At 43.5% G+C, this 12,661-nt stretch overlaps 1 protein-coding gene across 1 annotated transcript; it reads right to left on the bottom strand.

The window, feature by feature from the left end:
- Nucleotides 1-6,299: 6,299 nt before the first annotated feature.
- Nucleotides 6,300-12,261, bottom strand: MTFMT (mitochondrial methionyl-tRNA formyltransferase). Its single transcript, XM_059824135.1, has 9 exons — nucleotides 12,122-12,261; nucleotides 11,228-11,440; nucleotides 10,674-10,796; nucleotides 9,734-9,836; nucleotides 9,076-9,151; nucleotides 8,412-8,503; nucleotides 7,768-7,849; nucleotides 7,045-7,127; nucleotides 6,300-6,721 (listed from the first exon to the last, which is right to left on the bottom strand). The coding sequence occupies exons 1-9, from the start codon at nucleotides 12,259-12,261 to the stop codon at nucleotides 6,521-6,523; spliced, it is 1,113 nt and encodes a 370-aa protein (XP_059680118.1). The 3' UTR covers nucleotides 6,300-6,520.
- Nucleotides 12,262-12,661: the final 400 nt, after the last annotated feature.

Below are 12,661 nucleotides of genomic sequence, written 5' to 3'. Positions count from 1 at the left end.
GTTGCGCTACCAAACCCCCACTACTTCTAGCACGGAATCGAGGACCTCACCAGCACAGAAGACATCCTGTGTTTACACCCAAACACACCACTGGCAAAAAATTTTTGGGGTGCAGGCAAGCCAGCAAGCCTTCAATGCCAAAATTTCCAGCAAGGGATCACGAAAAGCCAGACAGTGCTACTGGATGAAAACTGGAATGCAAACACATGCTCAAGTGTCGACTTCCCTCTCCTACCCGATCACGTTCTACGGGTATGAAGCCAGTTCTAGGTCTATGTTGTCTTACCTACAGCCCATTAAGGGCATGGGGAATCTCTCAACAGCCTTTAGCAAACTTCGGAACGGGTTCTCCGGTCTGACGTGGGGCATCCCAGGCATTAAACGCAGAGCTGTGCAGGACTGAGTGTCTATGCAGCCTGCATTATGCTTAAAAAGATTTAAAAAAAAACCCTTAATAATCCATGTTTTTATGCAAATTGACAGTTACCAAAAAGAATCAGAAAAGAAAGAGCTGTGGAATAGTCTGGCACATCCTCTTCATACCAATGAATTTAGACTCTGTGTGTTTTCTTTTGTGTCTAGTCTGCTGCAAGGGCTTGGTGTGAGCTGGGGCCAAGGCAGCCAGTGGGGAGCATTAGCTTGGACCTTCCCGCAGAGCTCTTGGCTAGCGCTGCAGACTCGCAGAGAAATGTCTCTTCCCTCTGCTCCCCTCCTCCTCTGCAGACAGGCAGCCAAATCCTGAACTTAGTTTCATCACTTTGAGGATGAAGTAACACAAATGACTTCTACAGACCAACCCAGGAGATACATGGATGAAAGCAGGCTCGGGATCTCGTCCCTCTGCTGCATGTGGGCTTGCCAGAGCCAAACACAGCAGAGTACAGGGCTCTCCCTTTTGGGGAGAAATGTCTGTTTAACAGGAATGAAATGGTCACAGCCCTACAGCCTGAAACAGCAAGAAGGTCTCCAAGTTTCCCCAAACTGTCCCCCACTGCAGCTTAACTCCAACTTGGAGGAACAAACTAATCTCTGCACTCACCGAGTCCCTGAGCTCTCGGAGAAGGCTGCTGGCAGAGTACACTGGATACAGAGCAAGACAGAGAGGTTTCAAACACGGGTGCCTAAGCACTATCAACAGAAAACAGCCTTGGCCCAACAACCACCACTCAGCGCTAACACTTTGTTGTTACTGATGGGCCACCATGCCAAATACACTACGAAGGTTTATACGGGAGAAAAGCTACAGCACGTCCTGGCATCCACCACTTACACAAGTTTTACGCTATCGTTCAATGTCAGTTTTGACTTCTCCAGCTTGTGTTTATGGCCAGTGTATGGCCATGTCCTTTCTGCAACCTGAAACCTAACCCACACTCCCACATATCAAAGGAGAGCATCAGCTGGAGGAATGCAGGAAGGCTGCAACCCAGCTCCTCCCTCGGCCTTAGCCTTCGGACCACCAACCTCGAGAAACAGGCTGAAGCAGAAGACCTGGCTCCTAAACGTCGGCTGGTTTGCGGCTAATGGCAAAGCATCTTCCATTAAGGTCACTTAGTTTCCAACCCCTCAGATAAATCTGGTGACCTATCCCTCCTGTTTTTGAGAAAGGGAAAAATATTGCTTCCCAGAAGCTATCAGGCTGTCAGCGGTTAGGATAAACAAAAGGAGATATATTCTTGTCTAGTCTCAACTTCAAGTTACTCGGGGATTTTGCAATCAACTTTTTAAAAACTCTCAAGTACTCCTGTGATTAGTCACTTATACTTTTTGTTTATTTGTAATTTATTCAGCAGAAAACAGGACTAAAGACGTTTCCTAGGAAGCAGGGGGAATAGTAAGGTTTCAGATCATGAAACAGATGCATCTAACTGCGAGTCCCCAGCATCCTAGGAAACATCACTCCCTCTAACGTTTATTTGAAATCCAAGATTAAATCATCCCTATCCAACACCAGAGCCCTTCTGGTGCCCAAACATTTTGCAGTTCTCCCAGTAATTTGGCTTCAGCGATCTCAAACTGAGCCATAGCGGATGCTGGGTTTATGAATACCTTTGCTACTTTCCCTCTCTCATCCGAGAGGACGACAGCTGTTTTATTTTGCTAGTATCACTTTCCAATTGCTAGGGTGGCTGTACTTGACCTCAGCAGTGGCACTGGGGATTGAATCACCATGTCTATGTTCCAGAGTCAACCCTGACATGCTATTCCACACCTCATCAGTGAATGCCCCATTTTGGTTTTGTCTGTTCTGCAAAAATAATCAGATTTTCATTACCTACCGAGTTAAATCCCTACAGAGCTAGATGAAAGGAAAGTTTCCAAAGAGGCATTTTGGCTAACAGCTGCCTGGGGAACACCAATTCCCTTTAAAGCTACTCTACCATGTCAAAAATAGCATGCCAAAGATTTTCTCCATAAAAGAATAAATTAATCTTACCCTCTTTTCTTCCATAAACCAACTGGATAAAGTTGTGCCTATTCAGAGCTAGGACATTAACCGTTAAGCAACAAAGAACTGTCTAATCTTTGGTAACATCTTGCATAGAAAGCAATTCTAGGAAGCCTGCAGAGATCAAAAGATTAAGTTACAAGTACAGGTATCCTAGCTACAATGTGGTTTAGACATTATTTGGTATTAAACAACTAACTGAAGACGTTCTGTACCAGATTTTCACCATCTTCTGTCCAGCTGACCTTGGTTTTCCCCTAAAAGAGATGCAGCGAGCACCATCTACAGGGTTTCTGAGCACACGCCACCTCCAACTCCCCCAAAGACGCACGGAACCTCTTCGCTGTTGCTTTGTGCTTTACTTAGAACCGAAATCACCGCCTGCCAGCAATGACTAACAGCAACAGATCTCACACGAGAGGCAATCTAAAACTGTCAGCGAGAGATGTACAGATCGCCCTACAGGTTCTGTCCGACGCTAACATCTAACACAGACGCTGCGGGCTGAAAGTTGGTATTCCAATGAGCAGCATTAATGCCACCCAGAATAACATTGCTTTGCTCCCTGTCATTTTGGAAATGCAAAGGGTAGAAACATAGTTCTTTGCTATCAACTTCACGATGCCAGAGCAGATTCCAAAAAGCAAAGGAGTTAAAGAGCTTGCAAGCAATTTTCCTCAAAATCATTCCTAGGAACAAAGCAGTTCATTTAACAGTTTGGTCATCTAAAAACTTTCAACTGTACATTGCCTGAACTTTTGATACTGTATTGTTTCTGTGGGAGTCACATCCCATCGTTCATTTTGCTCAGGTCATAGTGAACCACAACTCATTTTCCAGTGCCTGGGGACCTGGTACCTCAGAAAAGTTGGGGCCACCCATGCTAACAGATAACTAAAATACTTCGTAAGTCTGAAAGTCTTTATCATTTGTGCTTAAAATCATCTATAAATTGGGGGGGGGGGGGGGGTGGTGGTTGGTATATTCATTTCTCTGCTAATTCAGCTTCTGATACCATGCATGCCTGAGGCCAGACTCCTACCATACAGCTGATTAGTGTCAAAAAACCTCACTGCCTACGGAGAAGAGGCTTTAGAGAAAATGTTCTTATCCTCAGGAAACACTGAATGTTTGAATTCCAATGACGCCTATGAGTGTTCTTTAAAAACAACCGATTCCCAGAAGCTCCAGCTGGGAAAACACAAGGCAAGCAGCCATACAACTGAGACCAGTGATGTAACAAACCCCAGAAAACCCCCAAACCCACCCACCATCCCCACAAAAACCCCACCCACCCATCCAGCATCCCTTCTATTGGCATAAGGAGATAACTAACCTTTCATAGACTGATCTGAACAGAGTAAAAGCAAAATGACTTCACAACCTTTTGCAAGTAGCAGGCAGGAGGGAGCAAAGCACTAAAACACATCATTTGCTTAGAAACAAACTTGCCGGGTTTATAATTTCTGCAGCACAAATTGCACCCTTGAGTCTGCAGTCAAAGACAAGAGGAATGCTCCACAGGAGCCTGACTTCCACATAACTGTTGTTTCCAGCTTTTGACTCCAATTCACAGGCTTGGATTTCTTGGAGAATCATGCGTTCTGGAAAATCTGTCAGAGGCAGATTAATTGTTGGACCAATGGCAATGAAAGAAAAATATCGCAGCATCTGCTTCAACAGATGCTTTTTCAGAAACATTTTAATCTTTGTTATATAACACTTTTTTTCTAGATTTTTTTTGCTTTCTTTCACTCAGTGAGTCACACTCAAGCATGTCAAGCTACTGTCACCTTGATATGTCTCATGATTTCAACACCTGACTTGAGCTTCCAGTTCCAGACATGACTGCTTAAAAAGACATGAATACATTGAAAAGTCTGAAGAGCCAAAAGGACAAGTGGAAGAGAATGAGCATGAGCAAAACCAACCCATTGTAACATCAACCCTACACAACTCTCACAATTTTTTTTTTTTTCCCTTTTGAGGCTTCCAAAACTTCAGTGATAATGGTATAAATATGAAGCTAAGAGAACAGTGCCTCCCCAAGTCTGAATAGCTCCAGTGGCTCTGCTTCCACTTCAGTAGTATTCAGAAAAAGCAAGAATAAATTGAGCAAATAACACTAGAGCAACTCCTAAGGTCTGGCCAGTCTTTGTTTTGCTGTTACCCTCACAGTGCTACATTACTTCTAAGACAAGAAAGTAAGACAGTCATCAGTTTTGGGGTTCTTCACATGAAATGCTCCTTCTCATACGAGCCATTAACCAAAGGCAGGTTGAGGAAAAGCTTGGATTAGATTAACAACTCCTCATCAGGTAAACTTCTCTCATCAGAGAGAAAGAACATGAATTTTCTGGATGAATGTCACACAAATACTAATTAAGTAGGATATATACCAAGATAGGAAAACAAGAAGGAGAATGAAGAGATGATAATCAATATGACTAAATAGAAAAGGTAAGACATAGATCAGAAAAGCTAAAGATATCAAAGAAAAATATCTACTGAACAAGGTGAATGACAAGTTTATAGATTAGAAACAGAATCATGAGATGAGAACAAGTCACTTGTATTGAAAAGCAAATACACACAGTAAATTTTTCTTTTCTGAATTTAAAAGGGGAAAAAATTATGTGCTTACATCACATGCAGGTGACTAAAACCAATCAGCTGGCATTCATGGATGACATTAAATAGTACCTACTATATACAGCATTTTCAAAGTCAACAGGCTCAAATAAACATGATGGTTCTAAGAGAACTGGATGAGATCTTAGATTAGCATAAAATAGGAATATTCCATTTATTCCCTTTCTAAATCTGAGACGTATTGAAACTGAATTCCAGCAGTCAAAGTGCTGGTAGACTAAGACTATACAATGAGAACATGCAGGAAGACACTTGTAATTAAGAGTTGGTAAGGACTGTTGGATTAAGAAGGGAAAAAGATAAAATTTAATTTAACTTTCCATCAATCAAGAACGATTGTAACATTTCACGTGACAAGATTTCCCTCCCTCCTTAGAGTCCATCGCAAAGTTGTTCAGAGGGACTAAGAATAGAAATGATTTAAATGTAGATACAGCTGAGCTCTGATGTGGATTCAACCTGTAGTACTACAGGATATTACAACTAAAGGGGTCAACAATATGCAATATCGATAAAGCACATTAGCCAGTCCTTTATGCAATTAATTGAAATACCTAGTAGTGCAATATGGAGGAATTCTGCAACATCAACAGGAAGCTTGAAATTACTCAGTATATTCATCAAGCACCACAATGTTACTTGTCAAGTAACATTACTGTTGGTGAAAGAAAATATATAAATAACCAAGAATAGAAAACACAAGAGGAAAGGTTGATCACGCAGAACATCAGACTGCTCACAAAACCCCACCTAGCAAACAAGCCCGAAAAAGGCCTATGACCAACTGCACACAGCTCCGGGTACAGTATTACATCAAGATGCTGCCTCAAGTTCCAGCCAGAAGTAAGGGATGTGTTTGTGTTAAGAGTAGTTGACTCTTAGATGCTCCCAGCTAAGGCTTAAGTTATTCATCTCAACATGGGGGTACAAACGTACTTTAAGGGTCTGCAAGAAAATCAAACTAGACAATCTAAAGAGTCTCAGTGAGCATTAAACTCTGAGGTACAGCAGAAATCCTAGACAAATCCCATCTGTTAATTTCACTAGAAAATATTCCACGGATAGGTATTGCAAAGCTGTAAGAAAAACACTGCATGGATACTCTTTTGCTAGACATCCTATCAAAGATAAGATATTTGACATAAATTATTTGGAAACATTGTATAAAAATAAATTTATTGCCCAACAGTGGAAACAGGAATTTATTCACTATCTTCAGCATTTACAGAGATTCTCTTCCTTGATGCGGAAAGAGAATTGAGTATCTTCAGGAACCCATGATGAAAACATGCAGATGACAGTAAGATCAAACACTTTGGGAGGAAAGCCCTTAACAAAGTTGAATGTTATAGGTGGGCATTGAAATATTTTATATTACTATGAACTCACAGACATCTTCTTCCACATTTTAAAATACATCTATTGTTTTACATCCTGTGCCAGTATTTCCCTCTCTTTCAGAGTCTTTTTTGTCGTGCTAAGTTTGAGTGTTTGAAATCTGCATTCCTGATGAAATGTCCCTGAGTTCCGCTGGAACCAAGAGTGCATATATCCATTGTAGAAGTCAACTGCTGTGAGCTTTTTCTTTAATACGACTGTTTTAATTCCAACCCAGCCTTCCTAAAAATAAAAACAACAAATTGGCAGTAAGATTCCTCCATGTTTTAAAATTATGACGTTTAGCTGTGGCTAGGTTGGCTTACAGAACGCATTTTATTTAATGTCATCATGATTACATTACAAGTCAAATTCTTGCTTGCCAGTGAAAAGCCTGTTAGTGGAAATTAAAAAATCCTTCAAGACATCAAATAAAAAGACTGATGCTAATCTAAACTAGTTAAGTGAATAACGGTGGATAATTAAGGACAAAAGTTATGTAACACACAAATACTAAAAACCTCTTCTTTAGGGCAGTAAACATAACACAAATGGGAAAAACCTACCTTGCAACGAGCGATCAACGTTTGGGACACTTTATGGTATAGTAGTGAACCAGGAACAGCTCCACAGTCATTTAATATTTTATCTAAAAGCAAAGCAAGATTGTTTTGCATTTTTATGCCAACAAGCACAAAAAGTTTGAAACACTTATGTCTCTTTCAAGCATGATAATCATCTTGAGTCACTATTTTGCTGAAAAATCTTTTCTTGTATTCTGTGTTTTATTATACTCAAATCATCAGGGGAGAATCAGAACAATCACTCTCAGGCACTGCTCCCTATCTCCTCCGTAAACAGCCATTAAGCCCTGTGTGCTTTGGCACACCACTTGGCCCACAAGGCTCTCGGACTCACAGGCTACTACAGAAAACAGTTTAAGCGATAGTAACAGGGACAGCTTTCCTCGTGAGAGATCCCCAGACAATGGCGTTAGAAGAGGATCTCCTAACTAATTAGAGGATTAAAATCCTCCAGTCTCAGGATTCACAGGACTCTACCTGCTGCTCGCTCAACATCATCACAAAGCAGGAATGTCCTTAAAAACTATCTTATGCTCATCTCTGGGCACAGAAACTTAGTGCACTCTATATGAGACCAACTTAATTCTACTGGAGTTTCAGAAAGCAGTACTAAGCTATTGTTTAGTACAATTGGTTCCTATCTTCAAGTCAATGTATGAAAAGACAGGAAAATTTAACTGAACAGATTAATTTAAAAGTAAATACCAGCAAAACCAGGGATATTATCCACTTCCACAAAATCCAGAAGTTTAACAGTAGTACCATTCCAGAGCGTCTGCAAAGGAAACTGGAAAAAGAAGCAGATGACACATTGAGAATACTTTCACGATTTCCAGGCAACCGTCTAGGTTTTTTTCTTATGCCAGATATTTGTGATAACAACATTAGGGGAAAAACCTAAGTATATGTCCAGATAAGAGACTTTCCTTATTATATTTAGTTTCCCTTGTTCCTCCTCATCTCATTGACAAGCAAACCATTAGCATATGCAGCAGCGAGTTAAGCAACTAGCTACAACAGCTGTTTACTGTAGCTGTTTGCACTGTTTACTGTCCTGCAAAAATGTCAATACAGTGCTCTGAAACCCTCTCAAATGCATCAGTGGGAATCTAAGAGCTAAGGAACCAACACAAAACTATCGAGGTGATTTCACACTTGGGATTAAGTTAATGAAAATTCTCCTCCACTCTAACTCCACTTCTAATGCTAAACTACGCTGGGGTTTTAGAAAACATGCTAGCTTTTAGAGGCTAAAATAACTAAACAAGTTTTAGTCATTAGTTAAAATAGCTACACCAAACTCAGACATGCTAGAGGACAGAAAAGGGTTAAAAAATCCACTGTCTTACCATACTTCCTATTGCACGATGCAGTTGAATTATTTGTGCAGCCGTTTGCTCTTCCCATTTTATACAACTCTTAGCTATAGATATTTTAGGAGCTAGGGGGAAAAAAAAGAAATTAGAAGACTTCGTATTTTGTTTTTCATTTTTTTGCAAACAAATAGCTGTACTACTTTATCCTATTTTAAATCTGATTTTATCCTGACCAATGGCAGTTTATCATCCAGCCATAGGTACCTTAGACAACAACTGGAGAAAAGATTTTGTAAAAACTTCAATTTGGATTACTTATACTTTATTCTCAGATGTCCTCTTATTTACCCATGGCACTGCATGACGCTGTTACAGCTATGCTTGTAAATATATGTTATCACTTTTGTCTGCGTTACAACCATGAAGAATAACAAACTCACTCAGATTTTGTGACATCATTAGTGATTTTGATATTGTATGGGCAACTGGAAAAAAAAAATTAATGTAGTAAGTCTGAAGAAGAATTCTGAAGCATTATTCCCTCTATATGATTTTTTTAAGACAGAGAAGGCAGTGAAGAGACCATATTGAGAAAGGTATCTAAAAAAAAATAACCCAGCACAGTAGGAAGAAACTTAAGTTTTCCAGCTGATAAAAGAAAAAATGAACAAGTTGCATTAAATATGATTGTACCTACCAAATGTTACTCCTTCTTTTGGTTGCTCTTTTTTATTCTTTAAACTTTCAGGCAAGTTTTTCAAAACTGATATCAGCTGCAAAATTAAATTTTGCACAGACTATTAGCAAAGCTAAGTATATTTATTAAGCGTAACAGTAAATCCAAGACATACAAATAAAGTACTTAATTTTTCATCAGTGAAACTTTCTTGTGAGCTTTTAGAAAATTGGGTCAGTATATTCAGACGACTTGTATTATACACACAAACACTCTAAAGGCATTCTTCCCACTGAATCACAATTAAAAAAAACAAGTATTCTTTTATGGAAGATCTCCTCTCTTATATTAATCCTAGAACAAGACGAAAGCTGATTATTAAGATGAAAAAGCAGATTCTCACTTCAATGAAAGAAACAACTCCACTGTTTCCATACAAAGCACTTGAGTTCTTCACTGAATAGAAACAGAACGGCAACACACAGGACCAACACTGACAGCTTATCACGTACCACTCAGCTTTCCTCTCAACAAGGCCAAGTGCTCACAAACACTAAGTTTCAGATCACTCTCCTCTTAACAGTTGCAGTCAACTCAGAACAACATTAAAAAGAAATCTGTTTACACATGTTAAAAGCAAGGTACTAATCAGAAGTGACACTAGCTTGCATGACTTTACCATGTTTGCACCCAACTTCGATAACATCACTTCCAGCTCCTTTGCAGTACAGTGGGGAGGAACAGCAAACTCTTCTTGCTTAATAATTGGACCTACATCAAACCTACAAGGCACAAAACATGCAAGCTTACTGGAGGAGAAGCTATAACTCAATTAGCAGTTCAAAAGTCTACATTCAGTACTTTAACTCAGTTACTAATTACCCTTTTTTTTCCTCTAAAACTTCATTTTTCATACAATGTCAAATTACATTTTGGTCACAAGACAACACAGGGAAAATAATATCAGACATATCTTGGCAAGCAAGATTCACCTCAGCAAGCTGAGATTTATATGAATGCACAATTTACAGTTCAGAAGCACAAGATCTTAGAAGAAACAACCTGAAGTATTCAGAAGAAATTTGTTCCGCACTTTCCTGAGATCTATTATCAGATAAGCATCTAAGAAAGAAAAGATAACTATAATGTGTTTTCACAAGCCTTTTAAGCCAGAGTTTGGGCTGAAACTGAAATATATAATCTCTCTCATCCCTAGACAGGCAATTGCTTGTCCTCTGTTTCGCTTACAGGAGGTTACAGGCAACTCTGAAGCCTGAAAACCAGATCGTTTCTGTCGCGTTGTACCAAGTCTATCCATCTAGCTGTATGACTGTTCTCTGTCTGCTCCCTGTAACAATGCTAAGAATTAGAGAACAGGCCTAGAGCCTATAGTGCAAATTACGCACTCTAAAATACTGTATTTGTGGCAAGTCTCATATGGTCAGATGAAAGTTTCTAAGTGTTTCAAATTTTAATATTGAACACACACACACACACACATTTATAAGAAAAATAGTGATTACATAGAATGATTTAAATGATGACTTAAGTGGTGATGATTTAAAGTCCTGAGAGGCAACAGCAGCAGTGAGTTGTTTTGGGAAGCACATCTAACTTACCTTTTTGGTCTTATTTCCATAATTGTCACCCCAGTCACTTTATCTCCATGAAGCACTGTGTGGACTATTGGTGCAGGACCACGCCATCGTGGGAGACAGCTGGGATGGACATTCAGCATGCCACTGAATTGAGATATTTTAAAATTAGAATAGGCACAGTACCTGAAGCTGAACCCATATGTAAATGGGTGTGCAACATTTATTACACTGAAACTACTGTAAGAATTAACTCCTCAGACCTTCTGAAGTGTTACTGGTTTAAATATACATTTAAAGGAAAAGTCACACTATATAACCTTCAGTTTCTCAGCAAACACAGAAAGGGAGATGAGAGGAATAAAGGTAAACACATTATGCTGAACATTTGAGTAGATCTACATCAATGTGTTAAAGAACACCAGTGAACCTCGCAACAACAGAATTAGGGCTCAGGCTAAGCAGATGAACCCAGGGAAGAAGTTGACCTCGCCTGCTACAAGTCACAGGTGCTGACTCAAAAACAGAGCCTAGCTTTGCTAACAAAGCAGCAATAGATGTCCTGTCAACTCACTTACTATGGGAACTGCAGAATAAGTTCCTCGCTTAGGAGACGTCCAAATGATGCCACCACACCCACATCAAACTGCCCCACAGGTCCCGTGTGTGGCCACTCGTGAACAGGCAGCTGGAGCTCCTGGGCACAGCTCCTCACAGGCAGGTCCCCAGGCAGGCGGGAGGGCAGGGTCACCACCTCTAGCCTGGACACGAGCGAGTCCTCGCTGGGCTCCCTGGGGTGGACAAGGCGCTGAGGGCCTCATGCAGACACAGCAAGGGAGAAGCGAAGGCCGGGTCACCTCCACCCCTCGCTGTGCCTCCGTGCCCTTCCACAGCACCTGCTCCTCCAACTCCTGTCCCCTACTCGGTCCCCAGCCTCCCCCCACTGACCCCAGCCTCCCAGCCCTGCCACCCCGGCTCCCCCCTTTCAATCCTAGACCCTCCTCATCCAGCCCCACGGTCCCGGCCCCAGGTCCTGCCCCGCCGTGATCCCTCTCCATCGGCCCACTCGGGACACCATGGCCCCTGTCCCACCCTGAGGTGTGTGTGTGTGTCCCACTTCCCTACCAATCTCTACCCAACCCACGGCCCCTGCCCCCCCGACCCCAGCTCATCCCCCAATGGCCCCAGAAGCCCACCAGCGGCCCCCATCTCCCAATCCCCCGGTGCCCAGCCCTCCCTCACCGCCCCCAGCCGCTCCCCCCTCAGCCCCTGCCGTCCCCCCTCAGCCTCAGTGCTCCCCTCAGCCTCAGTCCCCCTCAGCCTCCGTCCCCCCCTCAGCCTCCGTCCCCCCCTCAGCCTCCGTCCCCCTCTCAGCCTCCGTCCCCCTCTCAGCCTCCGTCCCCCCCGCCCCTCTCTCAACGCCCCAGTCCCCTCCCCGCAGTCCCCAGCCCCCTCGGCCCGTCCCCTGGTACCTGGCCGCCTGCAGAGCTCGCAGGGCGGTGACGGCGAAGCGGTCGGTGCCGAAGAAGAGCACCCGCCATGGCGGCGCCCCCGCCGCCCCGCGCGCCGCCTTCACCCCCTCGCGCCAGGCGCGCAGCAACCGGCCCCGCATCGCCGCGTCTTCCGGCGCCGGGCGATGACGCACTCAGGTGCGCGGAGCGCGCCTCGGGGCGGGGCGAAGGACGGCGCGGGGCCGCCCCTCGGGCTGCAGGAGGCGGCGCCATCTTGGTGCGGGGCGGCGGGGAGCGGCGGTCGGGGGTGCCCCGGGGGAGCGCTCAGCGCTGCGCTTCGGGGCAACGTGCTACGCCGCGGGTAGCGCTTCCCGGGCCCGAGGGCGTAGCAGCACGCCGAGGGAAAGGCGAGCGGTCTCGGGGAGCGGCGCCGGGCCTCTGCCTCAGCCCCGGTCTCGGGGAGCGGCGCCGGGCCTCTGCCTCAGCCCCGGTCTCGGGGAGCGGCGCCGGGCCTCTGCCGCAGCCCCGGTCTCGGGGAGCGGAGCCGGGCCTCTGCCGCAG

This window comes from Gavia stellata, chromosome 13 (genome assembly GCF_030936135.1).
Source record: "Gavia stellata isolate bGavSte3 chromosome 13, bGavSte3.hap2, whole genome shotgun sequence".
In the NCBI taxonomy this organism is placed as follows: domain Eukaryota; kingdom Metazoa; phylum Chordata; class Aves; order Gaviiformes; family Gaviidae; genus Gavia; species Gavia stellata.
This window is presented reverse-complemented; position numbering and strand designations above follow the sequence as displayed.